The sequence below is a fragment of the Hippichthys cyanospilos genome, chromosome 6, assembly GCF_059441005.1.
Source record: "Hippichthys cyanospilos isolate Australia breed blue-spotted pipefish chromosome 6, RoL_Hcya_1.0, whole genome shotgun sequence".
NCBI lineage: Eukaryota > Metazoa > Chordata > Actinopteri > Syngnathiformes > Syngnathidae > Hippichthys > Hippichthys cyanospilos.
Window position 1 is genome coordinate 24,328,953 of NC_142374.1, and position 19,969 is coordinate 24,348,921.

Consider the following 19,969-nt stretch of genomic DNA (forward strand, 5'->3'; position numbering starts at 1 on the left):
AATCGGAGTGAACGTTTGCGTGATAATCGACGCTACGCTATCATGCGGCGCTCCCTCACATCGCGGTGCGGTTATCCCGCTTTATATGACATTTCCATCCCCTCGCTTTTTTTTTTCTTTTGGCTTTCCCCTGTGGAGCACGTTGAAGAAGTCAGTCGCGGTCTGAGTCCGACGCTCCTTGTCTTGTCGCGCCGGTAATTCCCGGGAGAAATTGGAGCTGACAATCTTGCGGCGGCCAGACACGAAATCCCGTTGATCCGTCGGGACACGTCTCGGCCTCTGAGCGACTGATCCGCCGCACGGCGACACGCCAAAGACAAAGCCGCCGACTTGAGGGTTCCTCAGAGGTTGGCTCCAGCGGCGGGCTTATGAAATCCATATCGACGGACGCCTCCTTTGATTAAAACTTTGACTGACACCGACGTGGCGAGTTTTGTGTCTGGATGTTTCTCGATTCGTTCGTCTGGCCACTCGCCCGCCGCCACGCGACTGACACCGAACGCCATTCCAAATCCGGAGAGTAAAACGTATCTACGCTGGAGTGAGTCGCGGTGGAATAGAAGCGCCGCATTTTCCGGATTATAAGGCGCGCTTTCAACGAACGGCCGCTTTCAAGCTGTTTTCAAGGCGACGACATTCGGCTGTTGTTACGGCATTATTTTTAATAAAAGAAGCTAGCAGGCCGGACCTACGTCCGAGTCCATCCCGGTTCAAACAAAGGAAGACGGCGATCCTCGCTACTTTGGCCTTACCTATCGCGCCCTCGGTGCATCATGAAAAAAAAAAAACTAGATCGTGGTTCCCCGCGTGCCAGCCAGACGAGTTACCTGCAGATGCCACGCGCACTCCTCAGACGTCCGACTACTGCAGTACACATAATTTCTAAACCTCAAACAGTAAGCGTACTGTTATTCCTTCTCGTTTCCATGTTTTGGCTGTACGTAGTCGGGATCACGGTGAGCCGCAGTTGCCTGACGAGTAGGACATCTAACTAGAGTGAAGAAAGGAGCTGACCAAACGGGATTAAAAAGCGGAGTTTACACTTGGAATTCCAAGTTATTACAAAAGCTAAGAGGATCCCAAAGCGCTCTTTCCGCCTTGCTCGTGTGTGATTTACTAAGAGAACTTTCTCCGAAATGGAAAAAAATAAGTAGTGCTCTTCTCACCTGACTGGTCAATCAGCTTAAGGGGTACTCCTACAAGACGCGGGCACTCCTACAGGACATTTGATTGGCTCCCGGCGCGACAATTGACCAACGAGGCCAAAAGTTGTAACCCACTCTCGCTCAGAAGTTAAAATTCACTCCTCGCTGTTGCCCGGATCTTGTGTGAGTACCCCTTGAGCTGACTGGCCAGTCAGGTGGGAATAGTACAGGTGAGATTTTTTTTTTTTTTTTTTTTTTAGTCATTGCGAGGAAGTTCAGAAACACGGATGCTGCTATTCATAACTTCAGTAAAGCAATCAACGGCACACCAGCGTGGTGTTCACTCGCTGCTCACAATGTGGGAAATCTGAGCCACATATCCGGCAAGAAAATATGTAAAAAATTACAAAAGATGAATTGTATTCTTTTATGCTGTAGTTTTCATCAAACTGTCAGTGCGCCTTATACTCGGTAACATAGAAAATACCAGAATTTGACCCCGAAATTATGTGTGTGTCCTATACAAAGGCGTGTCTTATATTTGGGGAATTACGGTAATTTGCAATTTAACTTCAATTTCTTCTGTACTATCAAACAAAACATCCGTGCCGGGTGGCTGAAAATGTCACGGTTTTGTAGCGAAACAATTTCCCACCGCTAAAGGTGACCGTATTTCAATTACCACTTGATGCCCTACTTTAACAGCATCGAGCGCCATTTTATCCAACTAGGAGTTTGAATGAAAACAAAGTGACAGAAAGCGGCGTGGGCGTGACGCTCGCATCACGAGCAACGGCGGGCGGCTGACAAAACAACAAGCAATACTTTGTATCATGTGACCTTTTCGCATGTTCACCTTTAAGAGCGCCGCGCAAATCCATGGGACGAAATAGCGTCGGCGGCTTGCGGTGCGGCTCGCAGGAGTCCGACGAGAGACCTTTACGTTTGCGACGTAACCCCCGGGGCCGCGTTGTTCAACGTCTGCAAATGTCAGCCGCGCTGACTCCAAAAGCCGGGCTCGGAAAAGCCGGCCCGCAAGCGCGTACCGGCGCGCGGCCGAAGAAGCTGATGTTAGCTGTCTTTGCGCGCTCTCGTCAAAAGTCCCAAACAGACATTGGCCGATGTTACATCGTGACTGTGATCATCACGGGCAAAAATATCACGGTGTCACAGGATTAAAATTTTGTTTTTCTATGAATCGCTGAGGGAAATTTTGACCCGACTTGGGATTTTTGATGTTTTGGATTCGTGATATCAAAGGAAAAGTGCATCAATAATACTAGCTGGCTAAAATATTGCATAGATTGTCAAAACATGACGATTTTTCAACATGCCGTCCCGAGCTACACCCGAAAGGTGTCAAGTTTAGCCCATGTCGGGCTCATTTACTGCCATTCAAAATTGAAAATAATGTCAATTTTGGACATATAGAAAACCCCATGTTTTATCATGCATTCCCCCGGATTTTTGCAAGAATCCTTTCAACGTAACTCGCCATCGAAATTTTTGTCTCGACACCCCAAAACCACCGGGTGGCGCCAGCGGCCAACTCATGACATTTGCAAGCCTCGATGTCCACTGTGAGGCGCACAAGACTTTGAAAAAAAATCCTCTAAAATAATGACGTGATATTTTCCGAATAATTTCAAAACGTGAGAGTAAATTTGTGTTTTTAATCAAAGAATGAGCACTTTGCCTTTTATAAAGTTGTGTTTTGAGAGCTATGGTTTTTAGCGCTATCGTACGATCCCAAAAGCTTTGTCCGATCAACTCCCGCTCCGATCAAAATTCAGCGTATTCGTTGGTTTAGACACGCGTTTGTGTCACGTTCTAACGCTTATGTCTGAAAGGGTTAAAATAAAGACCCGCCCCCTCCCTCCCTCGTATTCTCTGTGCATGCCAAAAAAGGAAATCCAAAACTACAGTGAATGCCATGTCATTACTTTCAAAGCGACGTGTTGAGTCAACTCGCCAAGCACTAGTGATACCGTATCGCCGGTCCTATTATTGTCACCGCGCTTCCGCAAATGTCCAGTGTGAGGCGCACGAGACCTTCAGAATAACTTTGAATCTTATCACTTGGAAGCCTTCAAATTATACAGACTAAAAATGTGTTTTTGGTCAAAAATTAACATTTTCGTTTGGTTTCGTTCAAGGTCCAAATTGCTCTTAAAGGGACAATGTGTAAGATTTAGAGCGTTTTTTATTCTGGACAGCAGGAGGTGCTGCAGGTGCTGCATTTACCGTTGTACGTAGCTATAAAAAAACATGGCCGCCTCCGGAGAATTGCCAACTCTCATGACCTACGATTATATTAAAAACATATTGTTGGTCATAAAGAACACGTTAATTTGCAAGTTTTCTAAATTTATTATCATTTTATTTATTCCTTTTTAATTAAAAACGGTCTAAATCTTACACACTGTCCCTTTAATATTTTGGGAAATTGGGAAAGATGTCTTGATACGTACCTGTGTTCATTTGCAAGTTTTTGAAATTTATAATCATTTCATTTATTCCTTTTTAATTAAAAACGGTCTAGATCTTACACACTGTCCCTTTAACATTTTGGGAAATTTAGATTTACAATCATTAAATGTATTCCTTATTAATTAAAAAAAAAAAAATGTAAATCTTACACACTGTCCCTTTAACATTTTGGGAAATTTAGATTTACAATCATTAAATGTATTCCTTATTAATTAAAAAAAAAAAAAAACGGTGTAAATCTTACACACTGTCCCTTTAAGATATTATGAAGCGTTTGAACATGTTCAAAAAGCGACTCGATGTTTTTACATTTCGACTTTTATACAGGGAAGCGTAACTAATTTTGCTCAAAATTTACGAACAATTGCGACCCGCAGAACCCTACGACGCGGAAATCCGACGGTTTGCAATTGTCCTCTTTCACCTGCCCTCCAAAACGTTTTCCCGAGAAATCCCGCATCTTTGCTCGCCAAATTAGCTTTCTGCATCTGAAAATGAGGAAAAAAGAAAACGCGCTCGCTATCCGGCGCACTTAAGAGCTGCTGAGTGTACTTGAATGCGTGGTTGCGTGCGTGTACTTTGAGTGTGTTGTTCCACGTGTGTTTTTGCCGCGCTGTCCATTGCGATGGCCCGAGGATTTGGAAAGCGCGCACCTCTCCTCCACTCTGCCGCCATTAATAATGCACGCCGGCTTTTACTGGATTTTTACAAGATAGACGAGCGCTACCTTTTTTCTTTCCTTCTTTATTTCTTTTTTTGATGCTTGCTGGTCCTCTCTTCATCTCTAGCTGCTGCCCATGTGCGGGAAACTAACAAAAAAAGTCTTCATTCGGTACGCTTACGGCGCCCGGGGCGAGCGGGGAGGAAAAAATTCCCCTCGCTTTTTGCTTTTTGTGAACAAAATAGTTGATCAAAAGGCCGGGTGGGGCGTTGACATCATAATGTGCGCAAGGGACTTTGAGGGTTAGGGTTAGGGTAACCTTAACCCTAACCCTATTTAGCGTAATTTCCCAAATAGGACGCGATTTTTTTTCTCCCAAAAACGAAGGCCAAAACTGAGGGCGCGTCCTATAAATTACGAATTCAAATTGAGATTGTTTTTAGGATGTTATTTTGGTTTCGTACGGTCATATTTTTGAAAAAGAGTCATTGAATTCATTGGATTTATTGGGCAGCCCGACTTTCGTGTGGTTTCATTTTTAAGAATTTCTGGAAGCATCAATTTTTGCTGTTGATTGGAAACTTTTTCAGCTTTTTGTGAACAAAGAACTTTGGTTTGTACGTATTTTTTTTGGGTTGCATGTACCTTCGTTTTACTTTTAGGCCGATGAGATTTGACTTCTTTAAGTCCCATTTGTTTTATCAGCTTTTTGGGAAAAAAGAACTTGGGTTTTTTGTTAATTTTGGTTTGTATGTATATTTTGGTTTGTATATATTTTCGCAGTACTTTTTGCTTTTAGGGTGATGAGATTTGACTTTTTTAAATCCCATTTGTTGTGTCAGTTTTTGTGAATTTTTACTTCTTTAAATCCCATTGCTTTTTGTGAACAAAGGACTTGGGTTTTTTGTTAATTTTGGTTTGTATGTATATTTTGGTTTGTATATATTTTCGCAGTACTTTTTGCTTTTAGGGTGATGAGATGTTACTTATTTAAATCCCGTTTGTTGTCAGTTTTTTGTGAATTTTTACTTATGTAAATCCCATGGCTTTTTGTGAACAAAGGACTTTGGTTTGGAATCAATTCCAGCTTAAGCATTCTGAGATGCAGCGTGTGCTGTTAGTCGTCCTACTTGAGAGGTTGCTTCTCCTTTTTTCTTCGGATTTTTGTTGGCAGAAACTTGCTTTTTGCGAGGATTTTCATTTGGATTTCTGGCCTCCCGTTGTGCTTTTTGCTTCCTTGGGTTGAATTTGATGGATTTTGATGCCCCACCCCCTTCAACTGGCTTAATGGCGACAACTTTTTGTGAAGTAAAGACGAAAGACTTGATTTGTACTTAAAAATGTTAAAAATGTCTTCTTTGGAGAAGGAATTTTCCATGGTGCCGGTTTTAGTTTGACAAGATTATACTTCCAATCTCGTTGATTTTCTCATTGACATTTTGTGAGCAAAAGAACTTTGATTTTAACACGTTGTATACTCGGAGTCGGAGGCGTCGTCTGTTCTTTTCGTTCTTTTAGGTTTTCATCGAGTTTGTTTTTGTCGGTTTGACGGAACCAACCGGCTTTTTGCGGGCTAAGGACTCGTTTGGGAACTTTGTTCCTTCTGGTACCCCTTTCCAATTGTATTTCTTGTTCTCGTTGATTGAACGGGGCTCACTTTGTGTATTTTCCTAAATGAGAGCCGAGCCGATGGAGATGGGCGTCTTTGCCGGTTTTCCTTCTTTTTCCCGTTGCCTCGATAGAAGCGGCATTTTGTCAACAAAGAGTTTAATCTGCTGCGACTGGGGCAGCGCATTGGGGTCAAAAAGCATTACCTGTGCAGTTAATACAAATTCATAATGGCCGCGCTTTGTCCACGGGGAGAAAATGATTGTGGTCGGCCGCTGCATTTTGTAAATATGTATAAAACATAATAATTCAATGAGTGGCGCGGCGCCTCCTTTATAGCAAACAAACAAGCTTTTGTTTATTATTCATCAGCGGTCGTCACGGCGACACGAATCCACCTTTGGCTCATTTCCACAACCGTTTCCAAGTGGACTGTAAAATGAATATTCATTGACGTTTTTTTTTTCCCCTTCAACCGTTCGCAAGTCGGAATGTTAATAAGGACGAAGGGCGGCTTGGAAAAAAAACAACAACAGATAAACAAACAATGAATGTAAAGTAGGCGCTCAGTGCTTCTAATGAGAGGCGTTTTAATAAGCAGGTATGTCCGACAAGCTGGCGCTTTGTAAACACGGACGCTCCGATCGCGGCGCGACACGCGCCGGCGGGCGGAAATTAAAGTCAAAACAGCTCATCAATGTTTGATGCGAGGAAGAAGAGCTTAGAGTAACACCCGGATGCTCATCCAATGTTGTCGTGACGTTTTGTTTTGTTTTTTGAACACTTTCGCTGGAAAGTCACCTTCAGTTGGGAGCGCCTGTGTTGTATGCAAATTGGAATCGAGTCAAGAAAGCCGCGCACCCAAACAAAGACGAGTTCATCACTTCATAATCAACTATAATTCAGTCAAATTACTCACGGAACCTTTCAAGATGCCGACAGAAGGATGCATAGGACGTTTGAAGTGAAACTGCAGTTGCCGATATACGGTATATTCAGCAATCCCAACCGATGCGTTTAGAACCCCAGGTAAAAACATCCAAATTGTACAGACATATTCAAAATCGCTACCAAAATAGTATAGTAAGTGCTATGTATATATAATATACATGTATACAATCAGAAAACATCATAAAGGATTTATTTACCTTTGAGTGGCGCTTGTTATGCTTATATTCCCTAGTAAGGCTAGCCTAGGCTAGGCTAGACACAGATTTCTTGATTATCTCCAGCTTGGTTTCCATATAAATTATCTTCTTACTTCTCTCTTTAACATCACTAGCAATCTTGGGACCCATGGCTAACCCATTCAACTTTTAATTAAGCAGTAAAATGCACTATAAATATGCTTTTGCAACCACTCGCGATAGAACAAAGCTTTACCGTTCCGCCATTTTGAAACGAGTGAGGCTGACCAATAGCAAGCATTGTAGTGACGCATTGCATGGAAGCAGTTTGACGGCAAAAGTAAATTATTACCTCTAAACGCCTGCAGATGGAGACAAAATAACACAAATGCAGCCAAGCCCTAGGGTCATGACAGTTGTTTTTGTCGCAAAACACCAGAAACGTCGCAACATGAAAAAAAACGTAAGCCAGGAACGCCGTAACATGGGGGTCCACTGTACAAAATCAAAAGGGCGATTTAGATTTTAGTCTAAGTAATAAACCCAACGAACATTTATCTAAAGATTTATTTTGAAAAAATTAAATGGTAAATGGACTTTCACTTATATAACGCTTTTCGACCTTTGGTACTCAAAGCGCTTTACACTAACTAGTCATTTATCTACTGATGACTGAGCATCGGAAGCAAATTGGAGTTCAGCGTCTTGCTCATTTCGACATGGACATGCTGATCGGGGAATCGAACCCACAGCCTCTCGGCTGGTAGACGAACACTCTGCCACCGAGTCGTGCCGCCAAAAAATCAAATTAAATCAAATCCCGTATAAAATTTTCATACAGCAAGAATTTATATATATTCAAAATCAGTTCATACATCAATGTTTATGTGTTGATTGTTTGTGTTTGTGTGTCATACATTCCCCCCCATCATTTCCATTTTTATACCTTTTTGACAACGCTCCAGGGAGCCACTAGGGCGGCGCTAGAGCCCGAAAGTGAGCCAATGCGCCTTTATCATTTCTAAAACACAGACCTGTACATCGAAACTGTTTCTAATAATTTGGGGCTGCTGATATTCTGAATAAAATACGGAATATCACCACCCAAGCCTGCAAGCCATTTTCCCACGCTCTCGGCAGAGGAAATACCCACGGAAACAAAACAGTGACTCAGTACAAGACGGAAACGGATCGAGGGCGAACTCGGCCACGTTCTAAGAGCCGAGCTAATACGTGGCTCCTTCCAAAATGACGGCGAGTGACTAAAAAGTCACAAATTGGACGTGACAGGCGCATCCTTCAATGAATGTCCCGACACGCTCCTCCATTGTTGCGGTCGCGTGCCATCCCACGGGATTTGCCGGCTAATGACGGCCTCCGTTCCGCCGATTTTCCGCGGCCCGACTCATTGTTGGGCGTCGGGCCATCATTGTGGCGTCGCGGAAGGAGTCAAGACGCTAAGCCTCCGCTAAGCCGCATTCGAAAAAAAAAGGGGAGCAAATCTGCGCCGTAACGGCTCTAAGAGGCTCACTTCCTGCCCGCGTGATTCTCGGAGCGGAATGTTCCGGGAGATTGCGCTGATGCCATCCGGCGTCCTTTCACACAGCATCTCCCCGAACGTTTTCTCACCTTGCTTCAGTTTCGGCATGGACGGTCAGCGGCGCCTCGCGAAAGGAGCGGCGCCCGCTACGCTTCGCGCTCGTGTTACCGTCTCGCCGGCTAACATGCAAACGCGGAAAAAAAACAAACATTTTTTGCCGCGCTTTGCCGCTAGAACGAGTGCTTTTCTTTTTTTTTTCATAAAAGCTTTTTACAGCTGTTGTTTTCAAATGAGAGAAGTTCTAGTTTAACACTTTGAGAAGAAACAGTACTTGTCGTTTTCAAATGAAGAGCAAATCAATTTGAACATGAAGCGGCTACATTTTGAGAGACACTTCTTTTTATGGATGCACATTGCCATTGCTGACGCAATTTTCCGACTGACCTTAACTTATTATTACGGCAAAAGAGAGTTTGAAACGCACAAGTGCCCAACTGACAAGTTTTTCAATTAAAAATTTGTTTTTTTGTGTTGCTAGCAATTTTTTCTTTAACTTGACAGCAAAAAACACATTTCTAAGTTGGACATCTGGAACTGAATATTATTTTAAAAGTCATTCACAAAAAGCTGGCCTCATTAACCTTACAATAACGGCATCAAAAGCAGGAAGTAAACACCAAATTAATACTAACTGCACAAACATTGTGTACTGTAAAGTTTTTAAAAATGAATGTCCAAATCTAAGCCATTTGTTGACAAAAAGCTGTCGTATCAAGACTGGGAAGCTAGCAATTAGCCACTTTTCAAACATAAGAGAGTAATCCCACACCTTAGATTTGAAAAGCAGGAAGTAGACACCAAATGCATACTAACATCACAAACACTGTGTACTGTGAAGTTTTTAAAAATTAATGTCCTAATCTAAGCCATTTGTTGACAAACAGCTGCTGTAGCAGAACCAAGAAGCTAGCAACTAGCACCTAGCAACTTTTCTAAATTTCCAAAGAAAAAAAACCAGATCCAAATCACAGTCTTTAACTCGCAAAAAGCCACTCAATACTGATCGCAAACAAACAGCACACCATAATAAGCTCATAGCAGTTAGCAAGTTAGCGACCCTTTGTTCACAAAAATAGACGGATAAAGTTAACGGGAGTGAAAACAGGAAGTGGCTCACTTTGCCTGTGAAATTCCAAGTGTTTTGCTCACAAAAAGCAAGAGCGTGGCATTTAAAGCCTTCAAGTTAGCCCCTTGCGCCGTCGATGACGAAGCGGCGCTTGTCACAGCGATGTATAGCGTTAGCCTTTGCCCATCATCTGTTGCCCGTTAAATTAGTTTTTCCATACATTCATCAAGTCTGCCCTTTAGTCTCATTTATTTGTCCGCGGCGGGAGAAAGTCTCCACTGAGCAGCGCGCAAGTCTTCTGCCTTTTTGTCAGTACAGGACTTGATACCGTACCCTGACTGGCCTTTTCGCGATATTTAGCTAATTTATGATAACGGAGTAGATTGACAGGCAGCGCAATGGCCACGCGTATTTCACTTCATTTCATTTCTGGCCCAAAAGGCAAAAAAAAAAAAAATCCTATGAGTTACTGAGCGGAAAATGCGTCTTATCATCTGCCTGCCTCGTTTAGCGACGGGCACCCCTGGGGAACCGTAACAAGTAACACAAACAGCCTCGGAATGCTTTTATATTGAAGTTCTCGCACCGTATATATGAAAACAGGTTGGACTCATTCAGTGCCAGGGTCGTATTTTTACGTTTTTATAGTCCGGACATTCAATCCCAGATACTTAAGTATTGATTTAATACTTAAGTATCTGGAAATAATTGTCCTTAATGTACCTTAGTGTCGATTTACTACTTATATGTCTGGGATCGAATGTCCGGACTCTTAAAAAAAACGTGTAAATACGTCCATGGCATTGAATGAGTTCAAATAGGCCATTCGTTAAAAGTGCCGAAAACATGGTAGGATTTTTTTTTTTCAAATTATACCCAAGCAAATATATTATTTTAAAACAAAACAACTCCCTTAATCTTTGTAATCACTTTTTAGAACAATGACCACAATACAGTACAATTAAGTAAACATTATTCTAATATGCAATCGAAATTAAATTACAGAAAATGCTTACAACAATTTTTATGTGTAAATTTGCTCTTGTAATAAGATTTTTTTTTTGCTATCATTTCCTAAATAAAGAAAAATAGTCTTGAGCTGAATACAAAAAGATCATTTTATCTTATCTTATCTTAGAAGTTTTTTTCAGAATTTTTTTTGCTACTTGTCTCATTTTTTTCTTTCCTTTAGCCAAAAAAACCCCACATTTCTTATTTTAAGCCTTTCTTAAATGGACCTTTTGCAGCGTAAACATGTGCTATAATGGAAATGTAACCGCTGGCCTTTTTTTGGAGCTCTTTGTTTGTTTGTCGGATGCTTTAAAAAAGTTCTGGTTGAATTTATTGGAGCGAGAGCGTGTCGGGCGGAGAGTTGTCGGCGCCAGGCTTTTAAGTGTGAATGTCAGCGAGCGTTAACAACCTCCTGTTAATTAAAACGCCACGGTGTCGCTGTCGGGCCGGAGCCTCCCATAAATCTGCGGCGCGCCTCCAAACACAAGGTGATAATAAGGAGCCTCGCAGGAGGCAACGCCGCCTGCTAAGGAAGTTCATTTGAATAACGTGATCTTCATCATGCTGTCAGCGACTCTCAGGTGGGAATACGGGAAGCCCGGAAAAGACCATTCGCGCTGCAAAAAGTGTCGGCCCGAAAACTGAGAGAAACTCTTTAAAATTAGGTCGTTTTTTTGAGCTAAGGGACGGTACACAACTGCTATTTTGTTTTTTTATTGCCTACCTTATTATTTGCTCAATTATGGAATGTAGCCGACTGGGGAAAGTGACCAGAAAAAGAATTTCATGGTGTGGTATTACTATGCATATGACAATAAAACTCTTGAATCTTGAAGTGGTTGTGGTCATCTGGGTAAAATTTCAGCTCCCTACTGTCTTCTTTCAATGTTTTGGCGTGAAACGCCTTTGATGTCACGGGTCGCAGAGAGGCTAGGTCCTCGATTCAGTAGCGTAAGTCGACACCCCTGCAACCACCATATCGTAAAGTCCGCATTAAGCTAGTAGCAAAATCCGACATTAGCATTTTTGTTTGATTGACAAAGGAAGGGGAGGGGGAAGGGGTGGGGCTTGGGGGTGGGAGGTAACAGAAAGGCCTGGTGCTCAATTCAGTTGCATAAGTCAACACCCTGCAACCACCATGTAGTAATATTAGCTTTAAGCTAGTAGCGAGCAAAATCCGACAACTGCATTTTTGTTTGTTTGACAAAGGAAGGGGAGGGGGAAGGGGCGGGGCTTGGGGGTGGGGGTGGGGGTAACAGGAAGGCCTGGTCCTCAATTCAATCGCGTAAGTCAACACCCCTGCAACCACCATATAGTAAAATTAGCTTTAAGCTAGTAGCGAGCAAAATCCGACAACAGCATGTTTTTTTGGATACCAAAGGTAGGGAAGGGGCGGGGCTTGGTTGAGCGGCGTGGAGGTGACAGAAATGCCCGGTCCTCACTTCACTCACTTCAGTTGCGTCAATCAACACCCCTGCAACAACCATAGGGTTAAATTAGCTTCATGCTAATAGCGAGCGAAATCCGACAACAGCGTTTGATTCTCGGGGTGGGGGGAGCGTGGTCTTGTGGGTGGTGGGGTGATTGATGCCTGGTCCTCACTTCAGTTGCGTAAGCCCCCCCCCCACACACACACACACACACGCGTGATATAGTTGAATTAGCTTTAAGATCAGTGAAAGCTAACCAAGAAAGAGACAACACGCTTGTTTGATTCCCAATGGAGCGGGGAGGGGGAGGCTCGCGGCGGGGGGGGGGGCGACAGAAAGGCCTGCCCCGTCGGGCCCATTGGACGTCCACTAAGTGTGTGGCAGCCAGTGGCCGGCCCAAGCGCCTCATCAAAGATTCATGCGCGGATGCCCGGGATCTGGTGCCGCCAGTCCATCGGCGCCGGGGAAAAGAAAGCTCCGCCACTGCTCTTCCTCTCCTCGCTCAAGGTAGCGCGCGCGCCATCTCGGTTGCGTTCACGTCAGGTTGTGGGTTCCGGGCCCCTTTTCTTATCGCCCTCTTGGGTTTTAATCCTAATGAAGTGGTCAGTGGTCAATGCGGTCGGTGGTTTTTATTGCTGTTTTCCTCATATTGGATTGAGAATTGTGGCTAGCACGTTTTGCCGGCATTTTTGGGTTCCCGCGTTCAAATCCCGCCTTACACAGGCGACCGGTCCTTTGTGAACATGTGTCAACTTCCAATTTTTTGCGGTCGATTTGGTCAAATTGCGCATCACTTGTACAGTGTTATTTATATCGAAGTTTTGTCGATTTTTTGCCGCATATGAATGCGCATTGTGTTCTGCCTATTGATCGCTAATCATCGCAATAATCACACTAATCAATGATCATCCGCTTTTTGTTCTATTGGCAATCAATTTCCTCAGTGTGTCCTGTACACCCGGACGAAGAGGATCAAATATTATTCATAATCAAATGGGTCAAGCATTTGTAGATTAATTCAAATTAAATGTGTGTTTGTTTTTCATTTTTTTTAAAGGCCAATGTTGATACTGGCCATTTGTTTTTATTTCTCAGATAAGTATTTGGCCTTTGGTTTAATTCTATAAAAGTGTGTTTATTTTTCAAAGCTACAAACGTTTGAATGTATGGACCCTGAAAAACATCAAATTACATCTTTGGTATTGTGAATTTCCCTACGGGGATGAATAAAGTATCTATCTATCTATCTATCTATCTATCTATCTATCTATCTATCTATCTATCTATCTATCTATCTATCTTCAGAGTTCATTTGAAAACAAAATTATATTTCATGTTCAGTTTATACAGTCTTTCGACTGAAAAAGACTTCACGCGATGAAGGCTCAGGTAACGACCAATCAGTTGCAGTTCAGCTTATGAATGTCACATGACCAACCGGTGAGCCATGATTGGTCATTAACCGAGCCTTGAACACATGTGATGTCATTTTCAGTTGAAAAATGTGATTTTAAAGCTATTGATTGTACGTGAAAAAGAATTTCGTTTCAATGACTTCAATGATCGGCTTAGCCTGGACTCCCATAATGCAAACATTTTCAGAAGTCATAATACTTATAATACATAATAAGAAAAGTCAAAATATTCCATTTCAATTTCATAAATATATAAATATACAGCATAGTTACTTTTGCTATTATCGCATTTTTACAGATTTTTTTTACAGAGAGGGCGAAGCCCCCCTCCCAAAAAAAAAAAATATACATGTATGCATAGGGCTGATGCCACTGAAGGTAAATTTCTATTTCTATTTGACGATGTTATGAGCCTTTCAAAGTCAGCCCAAGTTGGCTGATAATACCGCCAGGCTAGTGAAAAATCCCCGGACACCCAAGGGTTAATTACGGACAAAAATAAAAGTTTTCACTGCTAGAAATGACTAAATAAATGTTTTAAAGACCACATACAAATAGCTAAATAAATGGGCTATTCCTTTAAAAAAACACAAGCAATGAATGTTACGTTTACGTCATTTTTTGGTCTGATTATCCTAAATCAATCAAAAGTTTGAATACATGTTCATGTCTTAGGAAATCCATTAAAATCATAACCGTCCATAACGTCTGAATGGAATGAAAAAATTTTTGGCGGCCATATGGCCTAGTAAGCGGCGTGAGATGTCTTCCGAGCGGAAAATGCGTTTTGCGCCGGTTTTGTTGCGACGGTGGCTTGAAGCATACAAGCCAGTTCCGGGAGAGAGGCGGCGGCGGCGGCGGCGGCGGCGCTTTCTCATGTTGCGTCCAATTTGCGTGCGGATGTCTCGGCTGGCCCGGAGGAGCTCGCCGACGTTCCCTCCCCGAGGGGTGTCAGTGTTGCCGTCGCATTGTGTCTTTCAGCTTTCATTTCCTGGTGAAAAGCCGGCCGGCCGCCATCCCTTCTCCAGGCGTGGAGGCGGGAGATAAAGCTTTGTCATGTTGTCTGCCGCCTGCAGACGTTTTTTTTTTTTTTTTCCTTTTGACCAGGACGTGACCTTGGCTCTCCAAAGTGCTTTTAAGTGCTTTTCTTTTTTATTTTCTCAAGAGGGACTGGAGGGGGAAAAAAAAAACCCTCGTGGACCTGCGTTCTCTCGTGCCGTCCTTTCGAAGGCCAACGGCGCAGCTCTTAATGAACCTTTTCATTAAGCCACGCCCTCCAAGCGCAGGCTGACCAATAGCGTTACTTTTTTTTAATTTTACGTCCTACAGTTTTTACATTTAATATGTTACCAGAATAGTAACATAGAATAGAATCCTACAGTTTTTACATTTAATATGTTACCAGAATAGTTCCACATTTGATTTTTTTTAGTCCTTTTTAGTGTTGTCTCATACATGTCTAAGCCCATACTAGATCCGGACTAGACAGCACTTGACCTACATAGTTGTGACAAGACTAGACTTGGACTGGAACTAGACTGGTCCTAGATTAGGACTATACTAGACCGGACCTAGAATGACATTGCTGGTCCAAGTTTTGAGCGAGGGAAATCCTAGTTTGAAACTATACAAAACCAGGTTTAATTCCCATGCTAGACTTTGAATCATGATCTAGTCCATACTAGGTCTGGTCCTAGACTACTGCCATACAAGACGTGTAAAGTTGACATGGCTTGTCCAAAAAAGGACCATCATGGACTGAAACTTTACAAGACCAAGACCTTTGACTATACCTGACGTGGACCTGGTTTGGCCTTAGACTCGTACATACCAGACCTCTGCTAGTCCTAGACTGGACTAAAGGTGGAAAAGGCTGGTTTAGCCATAAAAAAATAAAAAAACAAGACTAATTCCATTCTAGCATTTGATCAGCCTTAGACGTGAAGCTGGTGTGGTCCAAGTCTAGTACTGGACTAGTCCTAGACTGGACTAAAAGTGGACAAAGACTGGTCCAAGAGTAATTCCCTACCGCACTTTGATTAGCGCTTGAAATAGACGTGGTTTGGTCCTGGACAAGAACCACACTAGACAGGGACTTGTCTTAGCTTTAGTATAGTTGAAGACTGGATTTAGTTTGGATGAGTGCCACTCAAGATCCGGACTAGTACCTGATCCTTTACTTAGGCTAGATCTGTACTAGTCACATCCGTTAGACATTCTTTCATTGCATTCTTCTAAGCGTCGCGGAGAATAATTTCAAATTAATACAATACCAAAAAGAAAACTCAATATTTATGAGTATTGTTTCATGCAAACTAGTAGCCGGTCTAGTTGTACTCGGCGCCTGCTTTAGTCCCAGAAGGCGAAGGGCTGGTGGCTGTTGGCTGGCATCCTCGGGGACAAGCTCCACTTCCTTACGTTAAAGCTCCACTTCCTCATGCTTCTGACAGCCGTGACAGGGATGCCGGGAGGGGGTGGGGGTGGGGGGGGGGGGGTGGGGTACATCTGTTCAGGTCCTCAGTGACACCGTCTGGATGCCGCGCTGCACACAGACTCCCAGGTTCCACTTGCCTTTGTCAAATATTATGATTTCGACATCCCCGGCTTATTTCTAAGATGCTCTGGGAGAAACTTTGTCAGCAATGTGGAGGTGGTTTTCAAAAAAACATGTTTGCAAGGGTCATTTTTTGAGCCATTGATTTCCTTCACTGTCCTTAACTTCTATTAAAATGGGTCACAACTCTAGAGACTGTAAAAAAATGTTGGTCCAAGGGTGACAACAGTTGAGTACCACTGACCTACGCTGGACCTAGACTCCATTTAAATCGCACCCAGTTTAGAACCTTACAAGACTTAAACATTCCCAAATTAGGCCAATAACAGACTAATAATATACAACACTGCACCAAGTTTTGAACATAGGAATCCGAGCCTTGTCAAGAAAAGACTCTACACTAGACAGACCTCAATCATGCTAATTCTAAACTTGACCTGGCTGTAGAAAACCAGGCCCGAACCATAAACATGAAGACGGCCTGCCTTGAACTCGATCAGTCCCAGACCAGGCAAATCATTTACCCATACGGTACCGTACCCTGATTATAACTATTGTAGACCAAGGCTTGGCAAAAAGACTCGACTGCTGCTACACTAGACTCAGACCTTAATCAGACAAGTCAGACGGGACCTGGACTTAGACAGCCTTGAACTAGCTTAGAAGCACGCAAGACCCTGGCTTGAGGTAGGCCAGACCAGACTAATCAAAGACCCATAAAATACCATACCCAGACTATAACTATCGTAGACCGAGGCTTGTCATAAGACTCGACTGCCGCTACACTGGACTCAGACCTTAACCGGACAAGTCCCAGACTGGACCCGCGCATCGACGGCCTTGGACTGTACTAGCTGAGTACCACGCAAGACCCCGGCCGGACTCAGACCCAAACTATGAAAATACTGGAACTAGACCCAATCGGGACCCGATCCAACTGGACGTTCCGCCGACTTACGGCAAGGATGATCAGATAGGGCGCCCGACGAACGCTAATCGGCGGCGCTCGACGTTAGCCAAGTGCGCGGGCTCGCCTCTTTTGTACGCGGGCCCGTAAGAAGCCGGACCCCTTTGACCAATTTCAACGATTAAGCAAACAGCCGCGGGGTAATGAAAGGCGCTGATTATTCCTCCCCTGCCCGCGCCGCCTTTCTCTTATCAATAAAAAGCGCTGGCGTCTCTCATCAAGGAGGGCAAATCCATGGAAAGCTGACGCGCTGACACAAAGCGACTGGCGGAGCCCGGCAAATCTGCCCGCTTAATTGATTATTGGCGCCGGAAGCGGGTATCTGCGAGGTGCAGGAGGCCCCGCGGGAAATAATGGAAAACAGATAAGATGAAATGCGGGAGAATTGCTGCCGCCGCCCGTTTATATTAACGCCTGGCCCCTTTCCTCCAAAGCTTTTCAAAATTGCCCGAATCGAAACGTCAACACGATGTAATCGGAAAAGCGTCGCCGAGACTTTTTTTTTTTTTTTGATTCGCAAAATGCCTGCGTCGTGCGGCACGCCGTTCAAAGCGTTCCCGCGGGACGAATTTTCGCCGGGAAAAAGTCGGCGCCGTCTTTGACTTTCAAGTGCTTGGCGCGGACGTTTCGTCTTACGCGGCGCCTCCAAATAACTCGTAAAGTTTATTCCAAGTAAGAAAATAGTTTTTGTTTTTCGCAAATAAAAGAACTAAACAACCTCGAATGGAAGTCCGAATAGTTGGCAGGATTACGCTTGCGAAAAAAGTCTTTCTGAACCTTTGGGATCATTACACGGGACCCCGGGTCAAATTGACCCTGGATATTTATACCATTCCGGAGAAAAAAAGTAGCATATTTTTCTTTTTTTTAAACAGTCTTGAGATCCCAGGTACTTATTTAGAGATTTTCAAAGATATAATTTAATCCTAACTTGTGGTTTTCCACACAAAATTTCAGTTTTGACGCTAAATAAGCAACTCAGGTCAAATTGACCCATAATGTTATAGAGAAATAAAAAGCAGAACGCACGGGTATAAATTAAATTTAAATTTGCAAGTGGTTTTGCACAGGAAAAAAACGGAGAATTTGACACTAAATAAGCAAAACCCGGGTCAAAATGACCCAGGAATATTTTTGCTGTTTCTGAGGAGGGGAAAATAGGAATCACAAGATGAGTTAGTTCTCAGGATTTCACAGACAAAAAAAGGTTTCTTACGTTTTGTGATAATTACTCATGATCCTGGGTTAAATTGACCCATGATATTTTTTTCTTTTTCAGAAAAAAATTGTAACACAGGTAGAATTTAAGTCTTACTTTGTGAGTCGTTTTTTGCTTAAAAAAAGAATAGCTTTTGACACCAAATAAGCACTCCAGGGTCATTTTGACCCAAGATTACTTTTGCTGTTTCTGAGGAGAAAATCACAAGACTTGTTGGTTAGCAGATTACACAAACAAACAAAAAGTTTTCAACGTTTTGGGTCAAATTGACCCAAGGCATTCCAGAGAAAAAAAAGCATAAAGCACAGGTCTAAATTAAATTTAACTTTGTGAGTGGATTTTTTTTTAAATGATTTATTTTGACAACGTTTGAATAATTCAACGCCTCCGGGTCATATTGACCCATACATCGTTGCTGTTCCTGAGAAATGAACATAAAAAAACAGATCAAAACAAAATCTTGAATTTGGATCACACATTTTCTATACGTTTATGTGACTAAATGCCCCTCGGGTCAAAGTGACCCGGGGACATTGTTTCTGTTGGATGTAAACAAACATAACAGGAGGGGTTAAAAAAAAAAAACGTTGTGAAGCGGTGACCCGGACAGCCGAAGCCAAACGGCAGATGGCTTAATGCGAGCTTCTCTCTTGCGCGCTTTCCGCGACGTCAATCTTCTTCCGTGTATTGTATTTGAAAGCCATAACTACGCGGGCGCATTTCTGTCAGCTTACAAGCAGCCGCTGACACATTTTCCCCTCGCCGTTGAACACAGATAGCCTTGACTGGCCCGTCTTGTTTTCGACTTTCTATTACCTCGCCAAAATAAATCGAAAATAGCCTTGCGAGCCGCCTTTGAACGCCTTGTAAATGATTCCCGCGCTACGCCGCCCGAAAAGGTGATCCGTGACCAAGGCCAAGGACGATCGCGGCCTGCGCCTCGTCAACAAAAACAACAAAAAGCTCTCTCGTCGTGGGTGGGTCAACAAAAACAACAAAAAGCTCTCTCGTCGTGGGTGGGTCAACAAAAACAACAAAAAGCTCTCTCGTCGTGGGTGGCACTTGGGTGACATTGGGATGCGTTCGGGGACGCTCGGGAAAACATGTACGGAAATCTGGGATTTACAACTCTGAAAACATTTGATCAAAATGAGATCGTTTGTCCAGTGCTTCCAGGGGAAAAAATAGCGCCATCCTTTTGTTTATTTTGTAGTTCTCAATTAGGGTTGCATGGGTTAGGGTTTGGCTTACACACCCTTAATTTTACGCTCAAATTCTGGTATTTTCTATGTTACCGTGTATCAGCGGTCGGTGAATGTCTCGTCAGTGTAATATTCCTGTTTGTGAACAAGGACGTACTCAGACGTATGTTCAGTCTGCTGACTTCTTTTATTGAAAATAATAACGAATCCAGCTAACATGAGCTGCTGTTAGCTGCAACAGGCACTCACAAGTATTATTATAAGTAAGAATACAGCCGATGTAAAAATGCACATCTGTGCGTCAAAACTGGGCTTACCTTTATGACGGATTATTCTCCCTTGATTGGTGTTGAATTAAAAAAATCAAAATAAATTCTTGTTTGTGCACACTCTTTTTCTCTCTTTGGCCCAGAAGAGATGAAGTCTATAATTTCTAAAAATAAAATGAATAAATAAATTATGGACTCATCAGAC

General features: G+C 43.0%; 1 protein-coding gene across 5 annotated transcripts in view; it reads left to right on the plus strand.

Moving 5' to 3' along the window:
- The window catches only part of mgat4c (mgat4 family member C), an 86,325-nt gene that overhangs the window by 58,588 nt on the left and 7,768 nt on the right, over positions 1-19,969 (plus strand). The window contains exons 1-3 of one of the 5 annotated variants that reach the window (XM_088417889.1): positions 12,557-12,627; positions 13,026-13,065; positions 16,194-16,203. The exons of the other annotated variants lie outside the window; for them this stretch is intronic. Coding sequence (XP_088274015.1) covers positions 12,557-12,627; positions 13,026-13,065; positions 16,194-16,203 — 121 coding nt within the window. Of the gene's footprint in view, positions 1-12,556; positions 12,628-13,025; positions 13,066-16,193; positions 16,204-19,969 lie in introns of those variants that run through there. 5 annotated transcript variants of the gene reach the window in all.